The sequence below is a fragment of the Rhinopithecus bieti genome, unplaced genomic scaffold, assembly GCF_001698545.2.
Source record: "Rhinopithecus bieti isolate Rb0 unplaced genomic scaffold, ASM169854v2 scaffold_3527, whole genome shotgun sequence".
Classification (NCBI taxonomy): Eukaryota; Metazoa; Chordata; class Mammalia; order Primates; family Cercopithecidae; genus Rhinopithecus; species Rhinopithecus bieti.
Window position 1 is genome coordinate 3,702,792 of NW_016804488.1, and position 18,541 is coordinate 3,721,332.

Genomic DNA, 18,541 nt, shown 5'->3' on the forward strand with positions numbered 1-18,541 from the left:
TAATAATAATAATAATAATATTAGTGAGGAAGAGCAGGAAGAGGAGGAGAAGGAGGATCTCAAATAAACAACCTAACTTTACACTTCAGGGAACAACAATAAAAACAAACTGAGTCCAAAGTTAGCATAAGGATGTTAATAATAAAGATTACAGCAAAGATAATTGAAATAGAGAACAGAAAATTAAAAAAAAAAAAACTCTTGGCTGTATTAAAAGAAGAGAGAAGACTTAAAAACTGAAAGAGGAGATATTATAACAAATATCTTAGAAATATGAATAAAAAAGATTACTAGGTAGTATTACAAAATACACTAACAAATCACATAATCCCTAAAAAAAAAAAAAGGATAAATTCCTTGACATGTATAACCTACCAAAATTGAATCAAGGAGAAACAGAAATCCTGAAGAGACCAATAACAAATAAAGAGATTAAATTAGCAATTAAATCTCATCACACACAGAAAAGTCCAGGACCAAATCGATTCAATGAAGAACACTATCAAATAGTCAAGGAATAATTGATACTAGTGCTTTTTAAACTCTTACAAAAAATAATAGAAAAAGAGGACATATTTCCAAACAAATTTTATGAGGCTAGAATCATGCTGACACCCAAGTCAGACAAAGACTCCAAAATAAAAGAATACTATAGGCTAATAACCCTGATGAACATGGATGCAGAAATCCTAAATAAAATACTAGATACAAAATTCAACAGCACATTTAATGGATTATACTCCAAAACTAAGTAGGATTTCTCCCTGAAACGCAAGGATGGTTTAACATTTGCAAATTAATCAATGTGATACAACACATCAACAGAAGGAAACACAGGAACTACATAATTGTCTCAATGGATACAGAAAAAGCATCTGACAAAACTCAATATCCATGCATGCTAAAACTCTCACCAAAAAAAGGCAGAGAAGGAATTTACTTCAACATTACAAAACCATTACAAAAGCTCACAGCTAACACTATAATCAAGAAAAACTGAAAGCTTTTAAGGTCCATACAAAGCAAGGATGTCCGCTCTCACAACTTCTATTCATTACAGTACTGGCAGTCCTAGCCAGAGGCATTGGACAAGAAAAATAAATAAAAGGCACATACATCAAAAAATAACTGAAATTATCCCTGTCTACAAGTGGTATGATCATATACATAGAAAGCTCTGAAAACTCAACAAGAAAAAACTGTTAAAAGTAATAAACAATTTTACTAAAGTTGCTTAATATAAAATCAATACAAAAAAATCAGTGACTTTTTTTTTTTTTTTTTTTAGACAGAGTCTCACTCTGTCACCAGGCTGGAGCGCAGTGGCACTATCTCAGCTCACTGCAATCTCCACCTCTTGGGTTCAAGTGATTCTCCTGCCTCAGCCTCCCGAGCTGCTGGGACTACAGGCGTGTACCACCACACCCAGCTAATTTTTGCATTTTCAGTAAAGACAGGGATTCACCATGTTGGCCAGGATGGTGTCGATCTCTTGACCTCATGATCCACCCACCTTGGCCTCCCAAAGTGCTGGGATTACAGGCGTGAGCCACCACACCTGGCCAAAAAAAAATCAGTGGCATTTCTACACATAAACAGTGATCTCTTAAAAAGGAAATTAAGAAAGTAGGAAAATAGCAACAATAAATAATACAATACTTAGGAATAAACTTAACCAAACAGATGAAAGATTGGTACACTGAATACTATAATACATTGATGAAAGAAATCAAAGGAGACACAGATAAATGTAAAGACGTTCTGTGTTTATGGATTAGAATAATTAATATTGTTAAAATTTCCATACCTCACAAAAGTATCTACAGGTTCAATGCAATCCCTATCAAAATCCCATTGGCATTCTTTACAGAAATAGAAAAGAAACAATCCAAAAATTCATATGGAACAACAAAAGATCTTGAATACTCAAAGATATCTTAAGAAAGAAGAACAAACCTGGAGGTATCAAATATCCTGATTTCAAAATATGTTACATAGCTATAGTACACAAAACAGTATGGTACTTGCAGAAAATCAAACATGTAGTCTAATGGAACAAAATAGAGGGCCCAAAAATAAATCCATGCATTAAGAGCCAGCAGATCTTTGCCAAGGATGCCAAGAAGACACAATGGGGAAAGGACCATCTCTTCAATAAACAGTGCCAGGAAAACTGAATATCCACATGTAGAAAATGAAATCTGACCCTTATCTCACTCTATATAAAAAAAAAAAAAAAAACTCAAAATAGATTACAAACACTTAAATATAAGATTTGAAGCCATAAAACTATGAGAAGAAAACATAGGAAAAAGCTTCATTTCATGACATTGGTCTGGGCAGTTTTTTGTTTGTTTTGTTTTCGTTTTTTTTTTTTTTTTTTTTTTTTTTTTTTTTTTTTTGGTAGATAAGACACTAAAAGCATAGAAAGCAAAAGCAAAAATAGACAAATGGGACTGCACTGAGCTAAAAGGCTTCTGTCCAGCAAAGGAACAGTCCACAGAGAGAAGGGCAATTTATGGAATGGGAGAAAATACTTGACAGCCACATATCCAATTAAAGGGTTAATATCCAAAATAGATAAAGAACTCAAACAACTCAATAGCAAATAACCCTCTTAAAATGGGCCAAGGACCTGAATAGGTATTTCTCAAAATAAGACATACAAATTGTCAACAGGTATATTGAACATCACCATCAGGAAAGTGCAATTCAAAACCACAATATCATCTCACACCTGTTAGAATGGCAATTTTACCAAAAACACAAAAAATAACAATTGTTGATGACAATGCAGAGAAAAGGAAAACCTTGAACCCTGCTGGCAGGAATGTAAATTGGTACAGCCATTATGGAAAACTGTCTGATGGTTCTTCAAAAAATTAAAAATAGAATTACCATATAATCCACCAATCCCAGTTCTGGGTATATATTTCTAAAGAAAATGGGCCAAGCACAGTGGTTCAAGCCTGTAATCCTAGCGCTTTGGGAGGCTGAGGCGGGCGGATCACCTGAGGTCAAGAGTTCAAGATCAGCCTGGGCAACATGGCGAAACCCCGTCTCCACTACAAATACAAAAATTAGCCAGGCGTGGCAGCGCATTCCCGTAATCCCAGTTACTTGGAAGGCTGAGGCAGGAGAACTGCTTGAACCCAGGAGGCAGAGATTGCATTGAGCCGAGATCACACCACTGTATTCCAGCCTGGTTGACAGCGTGAGGCTCTGTCTCAAAAAAAAAAAAAAAAAGAAGAAGAAGAAAATGATATCAGAACTTTTAAGAGATATCTGCACTCCCATATCTATTGCAGCACTATTCACAATATCTATTGCAGCAGTATTCACAACAGCCAAGAAGTGGAAGTAACGTAAATGACTGTCAATGGACGAATGGATAAAGAAAATCTGGCATGTATATACAATGAAGTATTATACAGCCTTAAAATTTAGAGAAGGAAATCCTGCCACATGTGACAACATGGATGAAGCTGGAGGACACTATACTAAGTAAAAGCCAGAGAGAAAGACAAACACCACCTGATTCACTTATATGTGGAATCTAAAACAGTTGAACTCCTAGAAGCAGAGAGTAGAATGGTGGTTACAGGGGCTGGGCAATAGGGAGGTGGTCAAAGACACACAGTTTCTGTAACAAAGGACAAGTAAGCTCTGGAGATCTGGTGTCTAATGTCCACCATGAGGACTGCAGCTGACAATACTGCACTGTATACTTGAAATGTGCTACAAGAGTTGACCTTCAGTGTTCTCACTACACACACACACACACACACACACACAAACGTGTGATGGATGTGTTAACTACTTTGTGGCGATTTCACAAATACACATGTAAATCAACATCATGTTGTACACCTTCAATATGTACCATTTCTGTTTGTCAATTACACTCCCAATAAAGCTGAAAATAAAACACAAGAAAAAAAAATTACTTTTCCCAATAGATACTTGGGACAGTGAACATTTATTTTTTGGTTAAGGAAATGGAAGGAAACTGTACATAAATAAAAGTACATATTTAATTTAACAAGTGATTACAGATCACCTAGTGGGTGCAGTGTGTTACTAGGCCAATTGGAAAACTCTAAAATAAATAAAATTTTGTCTCTGAACTCAAAACACTTGCAAAGCCCTAGGCGCCTGACCAGCCAAAGATTCTCATTCATTCCTCCGTGACCCTGAGCATGAGCTGCGGGGCCCTAACACTGAGCCATAAACCCACAGGCAAACCCAATCCTGCAAGAATCCCCAAAGTGCCTTCTTTCTCATCCCACTGCTACAAGAAAAGAGCATCGATAATGTTCTCATTGACACAAGCAATGCTCAAAGCTAACTCCATGACAATATTTACCCTCATCCACTCTCCAGGAAGTGATTAAGGAACAGCAGGTGCCAATGAGGAAGATACTAGACACCCCTAGGAAATGGGTGCTGGTGGCAGCAGGAGCACCTGGTGGGGCCCGGGCAGCCCCAACCCTTCAGAACCTCACAGCGGGGCTTGCAGGCTAATAACTACCATGAGTTCTGATTCTTTCAGATCCTGGGTAAAAACCTTCATGTCAATGAAGAGCTCCAGGAAACAAAACAGGGAGAGCATCACCATGAACCTGCAGACACGACAGTCCACAGAGAACCCTCAGCATAGGGAATAGACTTCTTAAATATACGAACACCACAGGCTCCTGACCACATCCTGTGTATCTGTGATGAGCCTGTGGCCACACCGTGCACCGCCCATGGTGTCCTCTAGTCCTCTTGTGGTCTGAGGATGGGGAGCTGGTCCCTGGGTTTCCATGAGGCAGGGGAGCTGGGGTCCACTCTCACTCCATCTGACCTGACTCGCTTTCCCTCTAATCCCCATCAAGAGGCTGTTTCTACCCAGTAAACAGATACAAATCAGTTGTCAAAGAACACAAAAAATTGCACAAATGCTACTACTGTGATCCTCTGTTCTTTTAGTCCAACAACTGGAGACAGGTTTGGAGCATCTAGAGAGGTGAAAGGGAATAGACAGTCCGGGGGCTCCACATCTTTTCCCCCGCACAGAGAATAATCCCACGTGGCCACAACAGAAGCCAGTATGCGGTGTGCTCACAGAGGAGTATATTAATTCCAGTCAAATAAATAGTTGAGTGCCCAAATCTCCACCTTGTGCGCTAAATGGATCTCCACACTCTGCTGGTCAGTCCTCCACAATGTGGGCCTTTGCATCCATGCCCCACCCTGTGAAGGCAGCTCTGCCTGGCGAGTGCTCCTCATGTGAAAGCTGCCATGACACCTTCAGCAGTTGAGGGTGGGAGTAGATCATCAACAACCCACCTGCCCAAATATAAATTGCGGGGAGGCAAAACTCTGCCCCCAAACACTGTAAGAACATGATAATAAAACCCAGTCCCCACAGACATGGGTTCTCAGACGTGCTTCAGTTACTTGCAGGGCACAGTTACCCTCTCAACCTGGAGGAGACCTCAGACACCATCCCTTCCCAGGGCTGGAACCTGCACCCAGGCCAGCGGGTCTTCCACATGAAAGTGGGAGGTTTGGGGGCTGCCAGGAGCTCCAGCTTTGGCTGCTGCTTTGCTCTCTCTGGGGCTGCCTCTATTTGTGCCAGGTAAACACAGTTTTCTAAGGAAGACCTGACTTGGCAGCATAAAAAACCTGGACACACACAGGCTCGACCCTGTGAGGACATGAGTCCAATAGCAGGAACTTGTTTTATGACGTTTCCTGCAGGGTTTGACACTCCGTGTGACCCTTCCCAGGCTCATGTAAAATGCAGCTTGATTGACTACTTTTCCACTACACACTTTTCTGGAGCATGTCTTTGCCTAGCAAGGTGTGAGGGGATGCCATTTCTGGTACTCTGCACCACGCCCTTTAAGTTGCTACTGGCTGACATTTTCAAATGCCAAACTCCAAACAGTCCGCCAGTTCTTTCAAGCCTCCTTTGATGCTACTGGAGAATTCACACAGAGAGAGGCCACCCTTGGGACAACGGCAGTGCCCAACAATGGACAGAGAAGCAGAGCTGCAGCCTACTCCCTGTGGGTTTTCCTTACACGCTCATCAGATCCCAACCTGCCTCTCATCTCCTGAGGACAAAGGATTAATGATTCTCTAATTGGGTGTTACAAGTGCATCCCTCCACAAGACCTCAGTAGGTCACTGGGCCACTGGACCACGGGCAAGTGGAAGAGGCTGCCTGGCCACTCACACATTCTCGCCACCTCCTGGGTCTGGCCTCCCCTCCTCACTACCTCTGATAGAGCAGCCCCACCCTGATCTGCACCTCTGCCCACTGATTAGGGATTGGGCGTGATTTCCCACATCAGCACTGGGTGCAGTGATGGTGCTCGGAGCAGCCTGCCTGGGATGGAATCCTGGTACCACTGCTCACTGCCTCTCTGACCTGGGTGGCGCTGACTGCATCCTTTGTGCCTCAGTTTTATTACTGGTGAGAGCAGAATGACAGTGCCCACCTCACAGGGTGGATACAGTTTTACGTGAAGTAACATTTTTAAGGCACCAAGCACAGTGCCAGGCATATAGTAGGCACAAGGTCAGTGCTTGCTAAATAAATGAGTTAATTTGTTCCCACCCTTTCTATTTTGGATTCTACATAGTAAGGCATTCGCCTAGTGCAGGGCAAAGGATCACCTGTCTGTATGTTGCCAAATGCCATCCTGCTCTTACCAAGATATTAGACCTTTTCAAAGCAACATCTTTGAAGCAATGCAGAATAGTTTCTCTGATTGTACAAAGAATAAAACTAAGAGAGTTAGACCCTCTTAGAATGTCAAACAGAGACAGGTATTTCAGGAAAGTGACTAGGGCTATGGCTCTCCCTGGCCTCAGGGATGATCCCATAGGATCGCTATTTTCATTGACTACACAGACATCAAGAAAATCTCAATCTCTTTCCTTCTCTCTCTGCCTCTCCTTCTCTTTCTCTCATCTATCTATATTCAGGTTAAATCCTAGGTTCAATGGAAAGATAAAAGACAGTAACAAAATGGAATGATTACCATAAAATTAAGATAGCAGGGGTAGTGGGGGTTATAAGAACAAGCCTTTCAGGTTTCTCTCCCCTTCCTCCTCAACATCGTTTTACCTCTAACTTCTTTACCTCTGTTCCCCAAAGGCCTTTTAAGTGTTAACAAGGTAGAGGTAAATGTTACTTTTTTTTTTTTTTGTATTTGTTGTGGTCTCTGATTTTAAACTTAACAAGTGAGGTATAATATTATACTTCTTTAAAAATAGTATTTTCACAAATGTGTACAGATGTCAAAATTTTTTTTTGAGTCAGTGACTTCAATTAGAAAAAAAACTGGTTTTCTTTTGTAGGTGGTTCTTTTTGAAATCTTAGCAGAGCCCTAGATGAGAAACGGACAGCCTGTCCCAATACCCATCCTAGTGCAGAGGGGCCACTGTCCCTCAGAAAGCAGGCAACAGCAAAAGATTGCTTGGGGAACACACAATTGGGACATGGATGTCAGAGAGGCCAAGTCCTACTTCCATTTCCATCACACCCTGGCCAATTAATGAATTACTCTTCTCTAATTGAGGGGACTTCTAGCTACATTACAAGCCAGCTGTCCTACCAGATCCTCAGACCCCATTCAGTGTGGAAATGGACTAAAAATACTCTGTGATGAGGCTGCCAAGGGTCGTTCTTGAGCCACTGACACAAATCATTCCTATAGTCCCCCTGTTCATGCCACCAGTGAGACCTTGGGCTCACTCTTAGGACCGCATACTCATCAAGTATCCCTGACATCTAGCAGAGCCAGTGGCATGCACCATAGCAGGGGACTGCAACTGTAATATGCAATCTGAACCTTCAGGGCTTGCTGAAACACAGGTTGCTGGGCTCCTCCCCAGTATTTCTACTCAGGGGGTCTGGGGAGGGGCTGGGAATTTGCATTTCTAACAAGTTCTCAAGTGAAGCCATTGCTGCTGGTCTGGAACCCTACTTTAAGAATTACTAGACTCTAAGTACCCAGGACATGCACACTTAGCACGTATGTGTTAAGTAAACAGGTCACTCAGTGCCAAGTTTACAAATCACTTTAAGGTAGCTGTAGCTACTTCCCAACACAAAGTTAAAACAAATTTAATTTGCATGAACTGTCAAATCTTAAACTGATCCAGAGTGGCCTAGTTTCTTGTGTGGGACCTAAGCTCTGGATGAGGCAGACTCTGGAGTAACAGAGTCAAGCCCTGGGAGAGAGTCCAGTCTGATGGCTTAATGTGGGTCTTCTATAGCAGCGGTCCCCAGCCCCCCGCCACAGACGAGGACTGGTCAATAGTGTGTTAGAAGCCGGGTCGCACAACAGGTGAGCAGTGAAGAAGCAAGCATTTCCCCCTTAGCTCCATCTCCTGTGCGACCACAGCGGCATTCGATTCTCACAGGAGTGTCAACCCTATTGTGAACTGTGTATGCGCTCCTTATGAGAACCTAATGATACACATAATGCGCTTGAATCATCCCAAAGCCATCCCTGGCCTAGTCTGTGGAAAAACTGTCTTCCACAAAACCAGTCCCTGGTGCCAAAAAGCTTGTGGCCTGCTGCACTACAGGCAGTTCATGCCAATGAGGCTCTACACAAAGGAACACGTCAGCAGAATACAAAAAGGGTCAGTGTGGAGACAGGTGACCTGAGGAAGCCCAGAACCGGGAAGTCTGTTGGCTAGAGAGGCAGGACCCTAGGTGTGAGGCTGAGATCTCTGTAAGGATGCAGTTTCAGAGAGGCCTGGGTCCCAGGCCTGTCAACTAAGGTGGGCAGGGGCCTACCTCACAGATGCAAATCAGAAGCCACATCACCAGAAACGGAACCCATGACTAACACCAGAGCCACAGTGAGGAGGATGGTGTCAGACCTCCGAGAGTTGGCCAAGCCCTCACAAACCGAAACACCTCCTGAGGCCAAGCAGCTGCTACCAGTCTTTGAGGGCTCTTATGATGTGAGTTTAGGGACAGATGGGGGTTGTCGCTAACCGGAGAGGGAATGCCTTCTGTAAAGGCATCTGCATTTCAAAACTGTTAAAAGACAACACTGGCCAGGTGCAGTGGCTCACGTCTGTAATCCCAGCACTTTGGGAGGCCGAGGCAGGCCGATCACTTGAGGTCAGGAGTTTGAGACCACCCTGGCCAACATGGCGAAACCCCACCTCTACTAAAAATACAAAAATTAGCCGGGCGTAGTGGCAGGCGCTTGTAATCCCAGCTACTCAGGAGACTGAGGCAGGAGAATTGCTTGAACTTGAGAGGCGGAAGTTGCAGTGAGCCGAGATTGTGCCATTGCACTCCACCTTGGGTGGCAGAGCAAGACTCCATCTCAAAAAAAAAAAAAAAAGTCCAGGTTACCAAAGTGGGCTCTGGCTCCCAGGAATTTACTCTATTGAAAAGGGTAGTCTTCCAATAGAAGCATAATCACACCAAGGTGCACCTGACTTGTAACCTTGTAACTTTCAGAACAGCCTTCTTGGGGCCTACTCAACAGTGCATGGCAGCAAAGCTGTCCTCTCAAAGGTTACTTCCTTCAGACTCCAGGGCCAGGAGCTCATACCTAAGAGTGCAAGGCCAAGACCCACAGCCCTTCAGAGTCCTCCAGGAGACCACACATGTGCTCCATCAATACTTTCACAGGACAGAGAGGGCTGAAGGTCCCTCCCAGCCTCCCTTCCCTTGCACCTGAGAACAGGTGAGCCCTCTACAGAAGGAACATGGAGGCCCAACACCTGCTGCTGCAAGAGTCCTATGCTGTTTCACAAGGACAGGGACCTAAAACTCCCTGCACAGGTCTAAGTTTGTCTGTTGTAAAGGGGGTGTAATGCCCTGCAGAGGCAGAATCACAGGACTGAAAATGAGGCAGATTTCCTCTCTTCTGCAAAAGGAAGGCTTGCCTTCTTCTGCCCCAGCCCTTGGCCTTGAACACCAGCTTGGCTGCAAGGCACTGACCACATCACAATGATACAGCCCAACACACTAAATACCTGACACCCTTTTGTAAAGGGCTCTTCAAAGATCTTTTCTTTTTTTTTTTTTTTTTTTTTTAGAAGGAGTCTCACTCTTGCACAGGCCGGAGTGCACAGGCACAATCTTGGCTCATTGCAACCTCTGCCTCCTGGGTTCAAGTGACTCTCCTGCCTCAACTTCCCGAGTAGCTGGGATTATAGGCAAGCACCACCACGCCCAGCTAATTTTTTTTTACTTTTAGTAGAGACAGGTTGGCCAGGCTGGTCTCGAACTCCTGACCTCAGGTGATCTGCCCACCTCAGCCTCCCAAAGTGCTGGGATTACAGGCATGAGCCACTGCACCTGACTGAAAGATCTTTTCTTTTCTTGTGCCTCAATTAAAGTGATGTGATGGTGGCCTCTGTCCAGCAGCTGTGTGGGGTGCTGGTAATACCATCCTTAAGGTAGGCCAGAACATTTCCCCCTGTGAACGGCCCAGAGCACCAATTCTCATGTTTTAATCTGTAATAACAGACTGCAACTTTTATTTATGTTTCTAAATTCAAGGGAAGCTTAAAAAAAAAAAATCACTGATTTTCCAAATGGGATTATCAGCATCCAATTACTAATGTGTTTCTTTTGTGGAATATTTCATGTCAGGGAATAACACAGTTAAGGGGCTGACTATAAATTACAAAATCCTTGCTTACCCTATGAAAAGGTGGCATGTTCTTTACTAAACCCACTTTTTAAGACAGAAGAGAGAAACCACAACGACAAAAAGTAAGTAGATCTATTTTAAGCAAGGGTCAGGAATTTAACTGCAGCCCACTCTTATATTACTAAAGAGCATAACATAAAACCAATTCCCAAAGCAAGGAGCTGCTGCATCCACAATAGTTATCCCACCAAAGACCCACTAGAGGCAGCTCACAGCTGCTGCTATAACTCACTGATGCTTCAGGAAACCATGAGAGGGGATAATAATTCACTACTTAAGAAATATAACGTTATTTTAATACTCCATCTCTAAGGCTGCACCTATTCTCAGTCACTACATTACAAAACTACATGGTGGCAACCTCTACTTTATAAGGGAAATAAAAGAAATGAAAGCATTTTTTTAAAATAATATTTTTACTTTTGGAATGGGCATTCTATTCTTTCCTCGTGGATTTGTAAAACTGGATCCATGAACTGCAGAATTAAGACATGATCCACAATGCCATTTTATTTCCTTTTCTTTCTTTCTTTCTTTTTTTTTTTTTCTGAGATGGAGTTTCACTCTTATTGCCCAGGCTGTAGTGTAATGGCATGATCTCGGCTCACCACAATCTCCACCGCCTGGGTTCAAGCGATTCCCCTGCCTCAGCCTCCCAAGTAGCTGGGATTACAGATTATCTGCCACCACATCCAGCTAATTTTTTTGTATTTTTAGTAGAGACGGGGTTTTGCCATGTTGGCCAGGCTGGTCTTGAACTCCTGACATCAGGTGATCCGCCCACCTCAGTCTCCCAAAGTGCTGGGATTACAGGTGTGAACCATTGTGCCTGGGCCACAATGCCATTTTCTAAACAAAATATGTACCTAGGAATTGGGCTAAAATATAAGAACAGCGAGTAAACCCTAATATACTCACTGAGAAAATTTCATGCATATGCTAAAGTGTCTTTTAAAACTATAATAATGTGAGCAATTTCTTAAGTTACAAAGTTGTATAGGGAAAGTGTACCGTGGCCTACGACTACTTTATAAAACAAAGAAACTCACAGAAACTCCTGTCACTCCACTGTGCATGAACCCTGGAGGGAAAGCCTATCGAACTGCTGCAAGAGACAGTGGCTTCCGGTAGACCAGGCTTTGAACCCAGGCACCTCCCACCTTGATCCACTGTAGAGAGCTAATTGCACCTGAGCCCTCCTGCTATGACCGCAGCCACAGGACCCCCACTGAGGAGCAACCTCTGGTTCCAGCCCAGTGGCATCACACTGGAGAGCAGGTTGGCCTCACCTGGTGCAGCTGCAATACTGTATCCCATGACTCAACAGTTCCAATCCTAGGCATATTCCGAGGCCTCGAGCAATGCCCCCCAAATTTTTATTCACTTATCCCATAAAATACTTTTGAAAAACATATGTACCCCTTTGCCAATTAAACTATCACCTGGAATTTTGATTATAAACTGGTTAATTTGAAAAAGTAACAGAATAGTTGCAAAGGATTAGGTAATTTCAACTATAATCTAAATACTGGTATTTTAAAATACAATGCTTACATCACTTTTTAAAAGGCATCTGTGAGAATAAAAACACCCAGGGTGATTTAATTTTCCCCATTATCCATTAAAATTACTTAAGCAAACTGCTTCATAAGAATAAAACATTTTGTATCATTTCTTTTTTTCTGGAGATTAAGTTTTGCTCTTGTTGCCCAGGCTGGAGTGCAATGGCACGATCTTGGTTCACTGCAACCTCTGTCTCCTGGGTTCAAGCAATTCTCCTGCCTCAGCCTCCCGAGTAGCTGGGACTACATGCACCACTATGCCTGGCTAATTATTTTGTATTTTTAGTAGAGATAGGGTTTCATCATTTTGGCCAGGTTGGTCTCACACTTCTGACCTCAAGTGATCTGCCTGCCTCGGCCTCCCAAAGTGATGGAACTATAGGCCACCATGCCCAGTCCATTTTATATCATTTCTTATTCTCCCTGTTTTCTTAGAAAAGCTGCTTCAATTCACTGCTGCATCAGAATTACACAAATATACATGTATGCCTGAAAGTTGTTGTAATTAATCATTCTATCATACTTCTCTACAGTAAAAACACGTATAAATTATAGTTAACTTTTTTCTGTGACTTTGTTAGTTTTTATTATACATTGGGTTATCACTAAAAGCATCAGTAAGAATAGCACAAAACTATTCAAACAAAATTATGATATATTTTGATCCATGTCAAACATAAAATGTGCAAGTCTATTGGTCATAAACTTGAAATGCTATGATGAAGGAGGCTTTGTCAATGTTTCAGCTGCACCTTTTGTGAGTGAAGTGGCATGGGACACTCAGCCACAGGCAGATCAGTCCTGAGAATAGTGCATGTGGGAACTGAGGGTCTCAAATTCAAGCCCTTAAATTGGAAATCCATGATTGGGTTGGTTTATTCTTTCATCTAAACCTGAAATATTTTCACTTTAGAAAGCTGATTGCCAGTTGTACGCACACCGCCACAGGTTGCTGCAAGTAGGTGTGGGAATGGCTAATTCAGGAGGCTGCCCTCCTGGCTGGGTCCCTTCAGAGCCGAGGATGCCTGAGACATACTGTGGCTGCTGTCCCACCCGGGGGTGTAAGTCACCGTTGCACCTGCCCTCCTTTCTGAGCCTGCCTCCTCATAGGAGGGAGCCCTGGAGCCCCAGCTCTCCTAAGCATCTGGTGAGCCATCATGGCTGGGCCAGTTAGCATAAGCCCACCCCAGGTGAGACAGTCTAGGCTGCTCTACTTGGTCACTAGGCCCGATTTATATCCATGAGGTCCCTGAGGTCAGACCCGATGAGGGAGAAAACGCAATACGTCAATATCTGCCTTTCCATTCTCCCCGCTATACTCGCAAAGTGAGTACAGCGACTCCTCCCGCAGCACTGGCTCTCACCTCCCATTGAGCACGCTCCTCTTCTCCAGCCCACTGGGTAGGACCACGGTGACGTCCACGGTGCTGGCCCTCAGCGCCTCCTTCATGCGAACCAAGTTCTGCTGTGACCCAAGGGCCCCATCGTGGGGGGGCTTCTGGTCGCTGTGCACGTGCAGAGTGGCAGCCTTTCCAGGAGGTGGGGGAGCACGAGCCTTCATCTTCCTCCTTAAAAACCACAACACAGAGGCACAGAGTGAGTGGCAATGTTCCTACCTGCCTAGGAATAATTCATTTTTATACATACTCAGGTCTGTCTTCAGGAGCGCCTTCCAAGTGCTATGGCCTTTTAAAATCAGTGTCCCCAAACAAGTAAAACTAATAAAGTAAACAAAATAGAGAAAGGGCTATTGAAAGGAAGCATTCCCAGAAAGAAACACCTTAGAAATGTGCTAGCTGTTGGGGAGGTACACAAGCCTGTTTTCACAGGATCTGGTCAAGGGAAGGGTGGGTGCAGCGGGGTTTGGACTGACCCTTCTGAATTGTCACGGGGATGACATATCACACGAATTAATGATCACAATGAATCAGGTGGGCTCGTTGACACGTGCAACACTCTATTAAATCCTGCCCCAGCTCCAAATCTATGGCCAGCCCGCACTTATCCCCAACAAATAATCTGTCCCCAGCTACTCAGAGGCACCCTTGTAACAGAATTTCATCCAACCTCCCTCCCCACGTCCAGTGTCACCACCCTGGTCCAAGCCCTCATCTCTATGGCACACACAAAGGTGGAGTCACGTGAATCACATATGGTACACACTCCACCCTTCCCTCCACAGTGTCACTGGAAGCAGGCTGCAAGGACTGTTGTCTTCTCAGGCCTGACTTTGCTCCGGGCATGCACTGCTTACACGCCTGGCAGGGCCCACTGGCTGCGGCCTAAGCTGCAACCAGCAGGCTGCAAGGGCCCCAGGGAAGTTTGTTTGCCCAGCAGAGTGCTGTGTGCATTAGTGTGTGCATGCATGTGTGTGTGCCTGCATGTGCATGTGTACACATTAAAGTTAGCCAACATTTAAAAAATTGGAATATGTCACACTAACAAAATGAATTTTGGCCTGCTTTTGGGAGAAAATATTTGATGAAGCCTAGACATCTTCACAATAAAAAACGGCTGTGTGTTTCCATCTGGACCTATTGACCGCGGGACCTGTTCACTCAGTGATATCACACATCTGTGCCCTGTAGGGCTGTAAACACATACCCAAACTTCCAGAGAGTCTGAAGATCTCCACCAGCCCTAGACCTGAACCATTCTTCAATGTCCTCCACTCTTCTGGAAATTGGCCTACAGCTCCAGTTTCCAGAAGCTGTTTACTTTTAGAATAGGCATTCTGTTCTTTCCTCATGCATTTGTAAAACTGGATCCATGGACTGCAGAATTAAGACATGATCCACAATGCCATTTTCTTTCCTTTTCTTCTTTTTTTTTTTTTTTTTTGAGATGGAGTTTCACTCTTGTTGCCCAACCAGTCCCCAACCGTCTTGGCCTCACTGTACTCTCTGCCTCACTTGTCCTGTTCTCAAAGATATGGCTCAAAACAATGTCATCAGAGAACCCATTTCTGGGTGCTCCAGGCCTGGGCCCACACATAGCTGAATCGGTGATATATATATTGGCCGCACTGTGGCTAGAAGCACTTGGGAAGCTTAAAACATGCCCAGGTCCTATCATGGACCAGTTAAATCTGAATACCAACTCTATTATTATTTAACAACTCTAGCAGGCAGCAAGGCCATTTGTATTTTCAATATGTAGCATGATGTAGTTCATATTTGTGGGTGCAGTCATCTACCACATAACAGTGCTTCAGTCACTGAAGGATCACATATACAAAGGTGGTCCCATAAGACCGTAATACCTTTTCTATGGTGAGATATGCCGAGACATACAAATGCTTACTACTGTGTTACTGTTGCCTACAGTGTTCAGCACAGTAACATGCTGCAAAGGTTTGCAGCCCAGGAACAATAGGCTATAGCATACAGCTAGGTGTGCAGTAGGCTGTACCATGTAGGTTTGTGTTGGGTACATTCTGTGATGTTCACACAATGATGAAATCGCTTAAGGATACATTTCTCAGCGTGCACCCCATCATTAAGCTATGTATGACTGTGCTTAAAAATGCTTATTGATGATGATGATATTGACACGGCTGAAAATTATACATAGTTCCTGCCTACAAGAAACACTGCAGACTTACAAAAGCCTGAGATAGGAATGAAAAAGAGATTGCAGAATAAGAAATGTTTCAAAGAGCCAAGCTTTCTGAGGGAGAAAATACCTGTGTAGACCGCATTAGTGGGGTGTCTACCCTAACACCCTAGCCAAGGAGGCCCTGAACAGTCTTAAAGATGAGCAGAAATTTCAGATATGAGAAAAAGAGACAAAGCCTGGGGCAGGAGAAGTCCCCAAAGGGAAAAAGAAAAAAAAAGAAAATGCTATACTGCACATCACAGGAGAAGATGCTAAAACAGCATGCCCAGGCTAGGGACACCTGCCAGACAGCACTCCAGGGTGTCTGGAATTTTTTTTTATTATTTTTTCTTTTCTGAGATGGAATCTCATTGTATTGCCCAGGTTGGACTGCAATGGAACAATCGTGGCCCACTGTAACCTCCGCCTCCCAGGTTCAAGTGATTCTCCTGACTCAGCCTCCCAAGTAGCTGGGATTACAGGAATGTGCCACCACACCCGGCTAATTTGGTATTTTTAGTAGAGATGGGGTTTCACCATGTTGGTCAGGCTACTCCTGACCACAGGTGATCCGCCTGCATGTGGATGCTCTGTGCGTGTGGGTGGGCTGTGCCTGTGGGTGGCCTGTGCGTGTGGGTGGCCTGCGTGTGTGGGTGGGCTGTGCGTGTGGGTGGCCTGTGTGTGTGGGCGGGCTGTGTGTGTGGGTGGGCTGTGCATGTGGGCAACCTGTGCGTGTGGGTGGACTATGTGCGTGTGGGTGGGCTGTGCGTGTGAGTGGCCTGTGTGTGTGGGTGGACTATGTGTATGGGTGGGCTGTGTGTGTGGATGGCCTGTGGGTGCGGGTGGCCTGTGCGTGTGGGTGGGCTGTGCGTGTGGGTGGCCTGTGCGTGTGGGTGGACTGTGCATGTGGGCAACCTGTGCGTGTGGGTGGACTGTGTGCGTGTGGGTGGGCTGTGCGTCTGAGTGGCCTGTGCATGTGGGTGGACTGTGCGTATGGGTGGGCTGTGCGTGTGGGTGGGCTGTGCATGTGAGTGGCCTGTGCGTGTGGGTGGGCTGTGTGTGGGTGGGCTGTGCGTGTGGATGGCCTGCACAGGCTTAGACCAGGCTTGTTCCCCATTGTCTATTTTGTGCCTTTCAGTGTGGCTTCTGTTGAACGCAAGCACCATCCTCCAGCTAACACAGCCACAGTACGAAACAGAAAATGCCTGGCTTCCTGTGTCTGTGAGTGGCTCAGCCTGGGAAAGAATGGTTGCTATTTACGCGGGGACTCCTGTGCATCTGTACTCGGTTGTGAAAAGTCATTAGCTTACCAACCAGGGGATGCCTTTCTCAAACATCTGTGCAGATGTCATGTGGTTGAGTCTGAGACTCAGGTGCATGTGGCAGTTTAAAAAGAGCAGGGCTTCTGCACAAGTCTAAAGAGGCCATCAGAGCTGGGAACTTGCCCAGCTCTTGCTGGGCACACCCATAGCAGGTGCTCCTGGCTGGCAGTGCATGCAGGCTGGGTAATCCAGCTTTCCGTCCTCTCATCCCCTCCAGCAGGAGGCAGGGTGAGTCCTTGGGACTCAGCAGGGAATGAATCACAGCGCACACAACTCAAGCTTCCTTTGATCCCTCCAGGTTGAAAAAGCTGCACGTGCCCTGGCAAGAACTGTTTATAAAATGAAAATATATATATATGAAAACATTTCTGCCATTTCCAAGGTCATCAACCATAGCTCCAAATGATTTTAGCTTAAAACCATCACATATTTACTAAGTTTCAGGATGACACTTGTTAATCCCCACATCAGCTGGAAGCTCCCAGCTGGGTTTTTATTCTGAGAGCTCTTCAACACGCAGCAGAAGGCTTGAAATCCACTCACTGAAAGTCAGAGGATCTTAGGTGACATGGTGCAGTGAATGCGAATCGCAGGTGTGGGGCCCAGGTAGCTGAATTAAAACCTAAGTCTATAGGTGACAGCTACTGCCCAGCCAGGCTGGTCAGGCTGAGGTAGACAGGGACCGCATGCTGAAAAGGGAAAATTCACGCATCTCTGTACTTTCCCAGACCCCGAGTTCAAAAGCACTATGCTTTAGGTTTCTTCCATCTTTCCAGCTGGAAATGTCATCTGTGGACATGAAGGTATAACAATTTCTTACTGTCCAAGAAAAGTGGACTGGGAAATCCACAGTGATCCTGAGGCCAGCTGACCTGAATGGCACGCCTACAGCATGGGTGCCTGTTTACCATGTTGGCTACACTGGCTGGCTGCTGGCAACCCGCATGTGCTTAAACGGAATTTCAGAGAGAAACCAGGCACACCCGGCTCTCCTGGCTCAGAGAGTCTGTTTATGCCGCAGGCAGAAGGGAGTTGCCATTCTCTTTCCATGAGATTCTTCAGCAATAGGATGTTTGCTTCAACCTGTTTACAAGCTGTACATAAGATGCGTCTGGTTTGTGTCTGGCTATTTATTTGCAGTCACAGTTGTAGATTTCCCTCTACCAAGGGAAGAGGAACCACGACTTTCTTGTTCATCATTGGTAAGTGAAGTGCTGGGCCCAGGAAAGGAATTCGGTCACCAGTGTGTGCGTGAGTGCGTGAGTGCATGAGTGCGTGCGTGAGTGAGTGAGTGAGTGAGTGAGTGAGTTGGGATTCAGCTGCCGAGTCAGTGCCCAGCTTTCATAGCAATAATAAAAAGTCAGAA

The 18,541-nt window shown here is 44.8% G+C and overlaps 1 protein-coding gene across 7 annotated transcripts in view; it reads right to left on the bottom strand.

Moving 5' to 3' along the window:
- Nucleotides 1-18,541, bottom strand: part of COBL (cordon-bleu WH2 repeat protein) — a 294,288-nt gene that overhangs the window by 198,331 nt on the left and 77,416 nt on the right. For all 7 annotated transcript variants that reach the window (XM_017868611.1, XM_017868606.1, XM_017868609.1 and 4 more), the window contains exon 2: nucleotides 13,621-13,824. In XM_017868611.1, coding sequence (XP_017724100.1) covers nucleotides 13,621-13,817 — 197 coding nt within the window. In that variant the 5' untranslated portion in view covers nucleotides 13,818-13,824. The remainder of the gene's footprint in view (nucleotides 1-13,620; nucleotides 13,825-18,541) is intronic.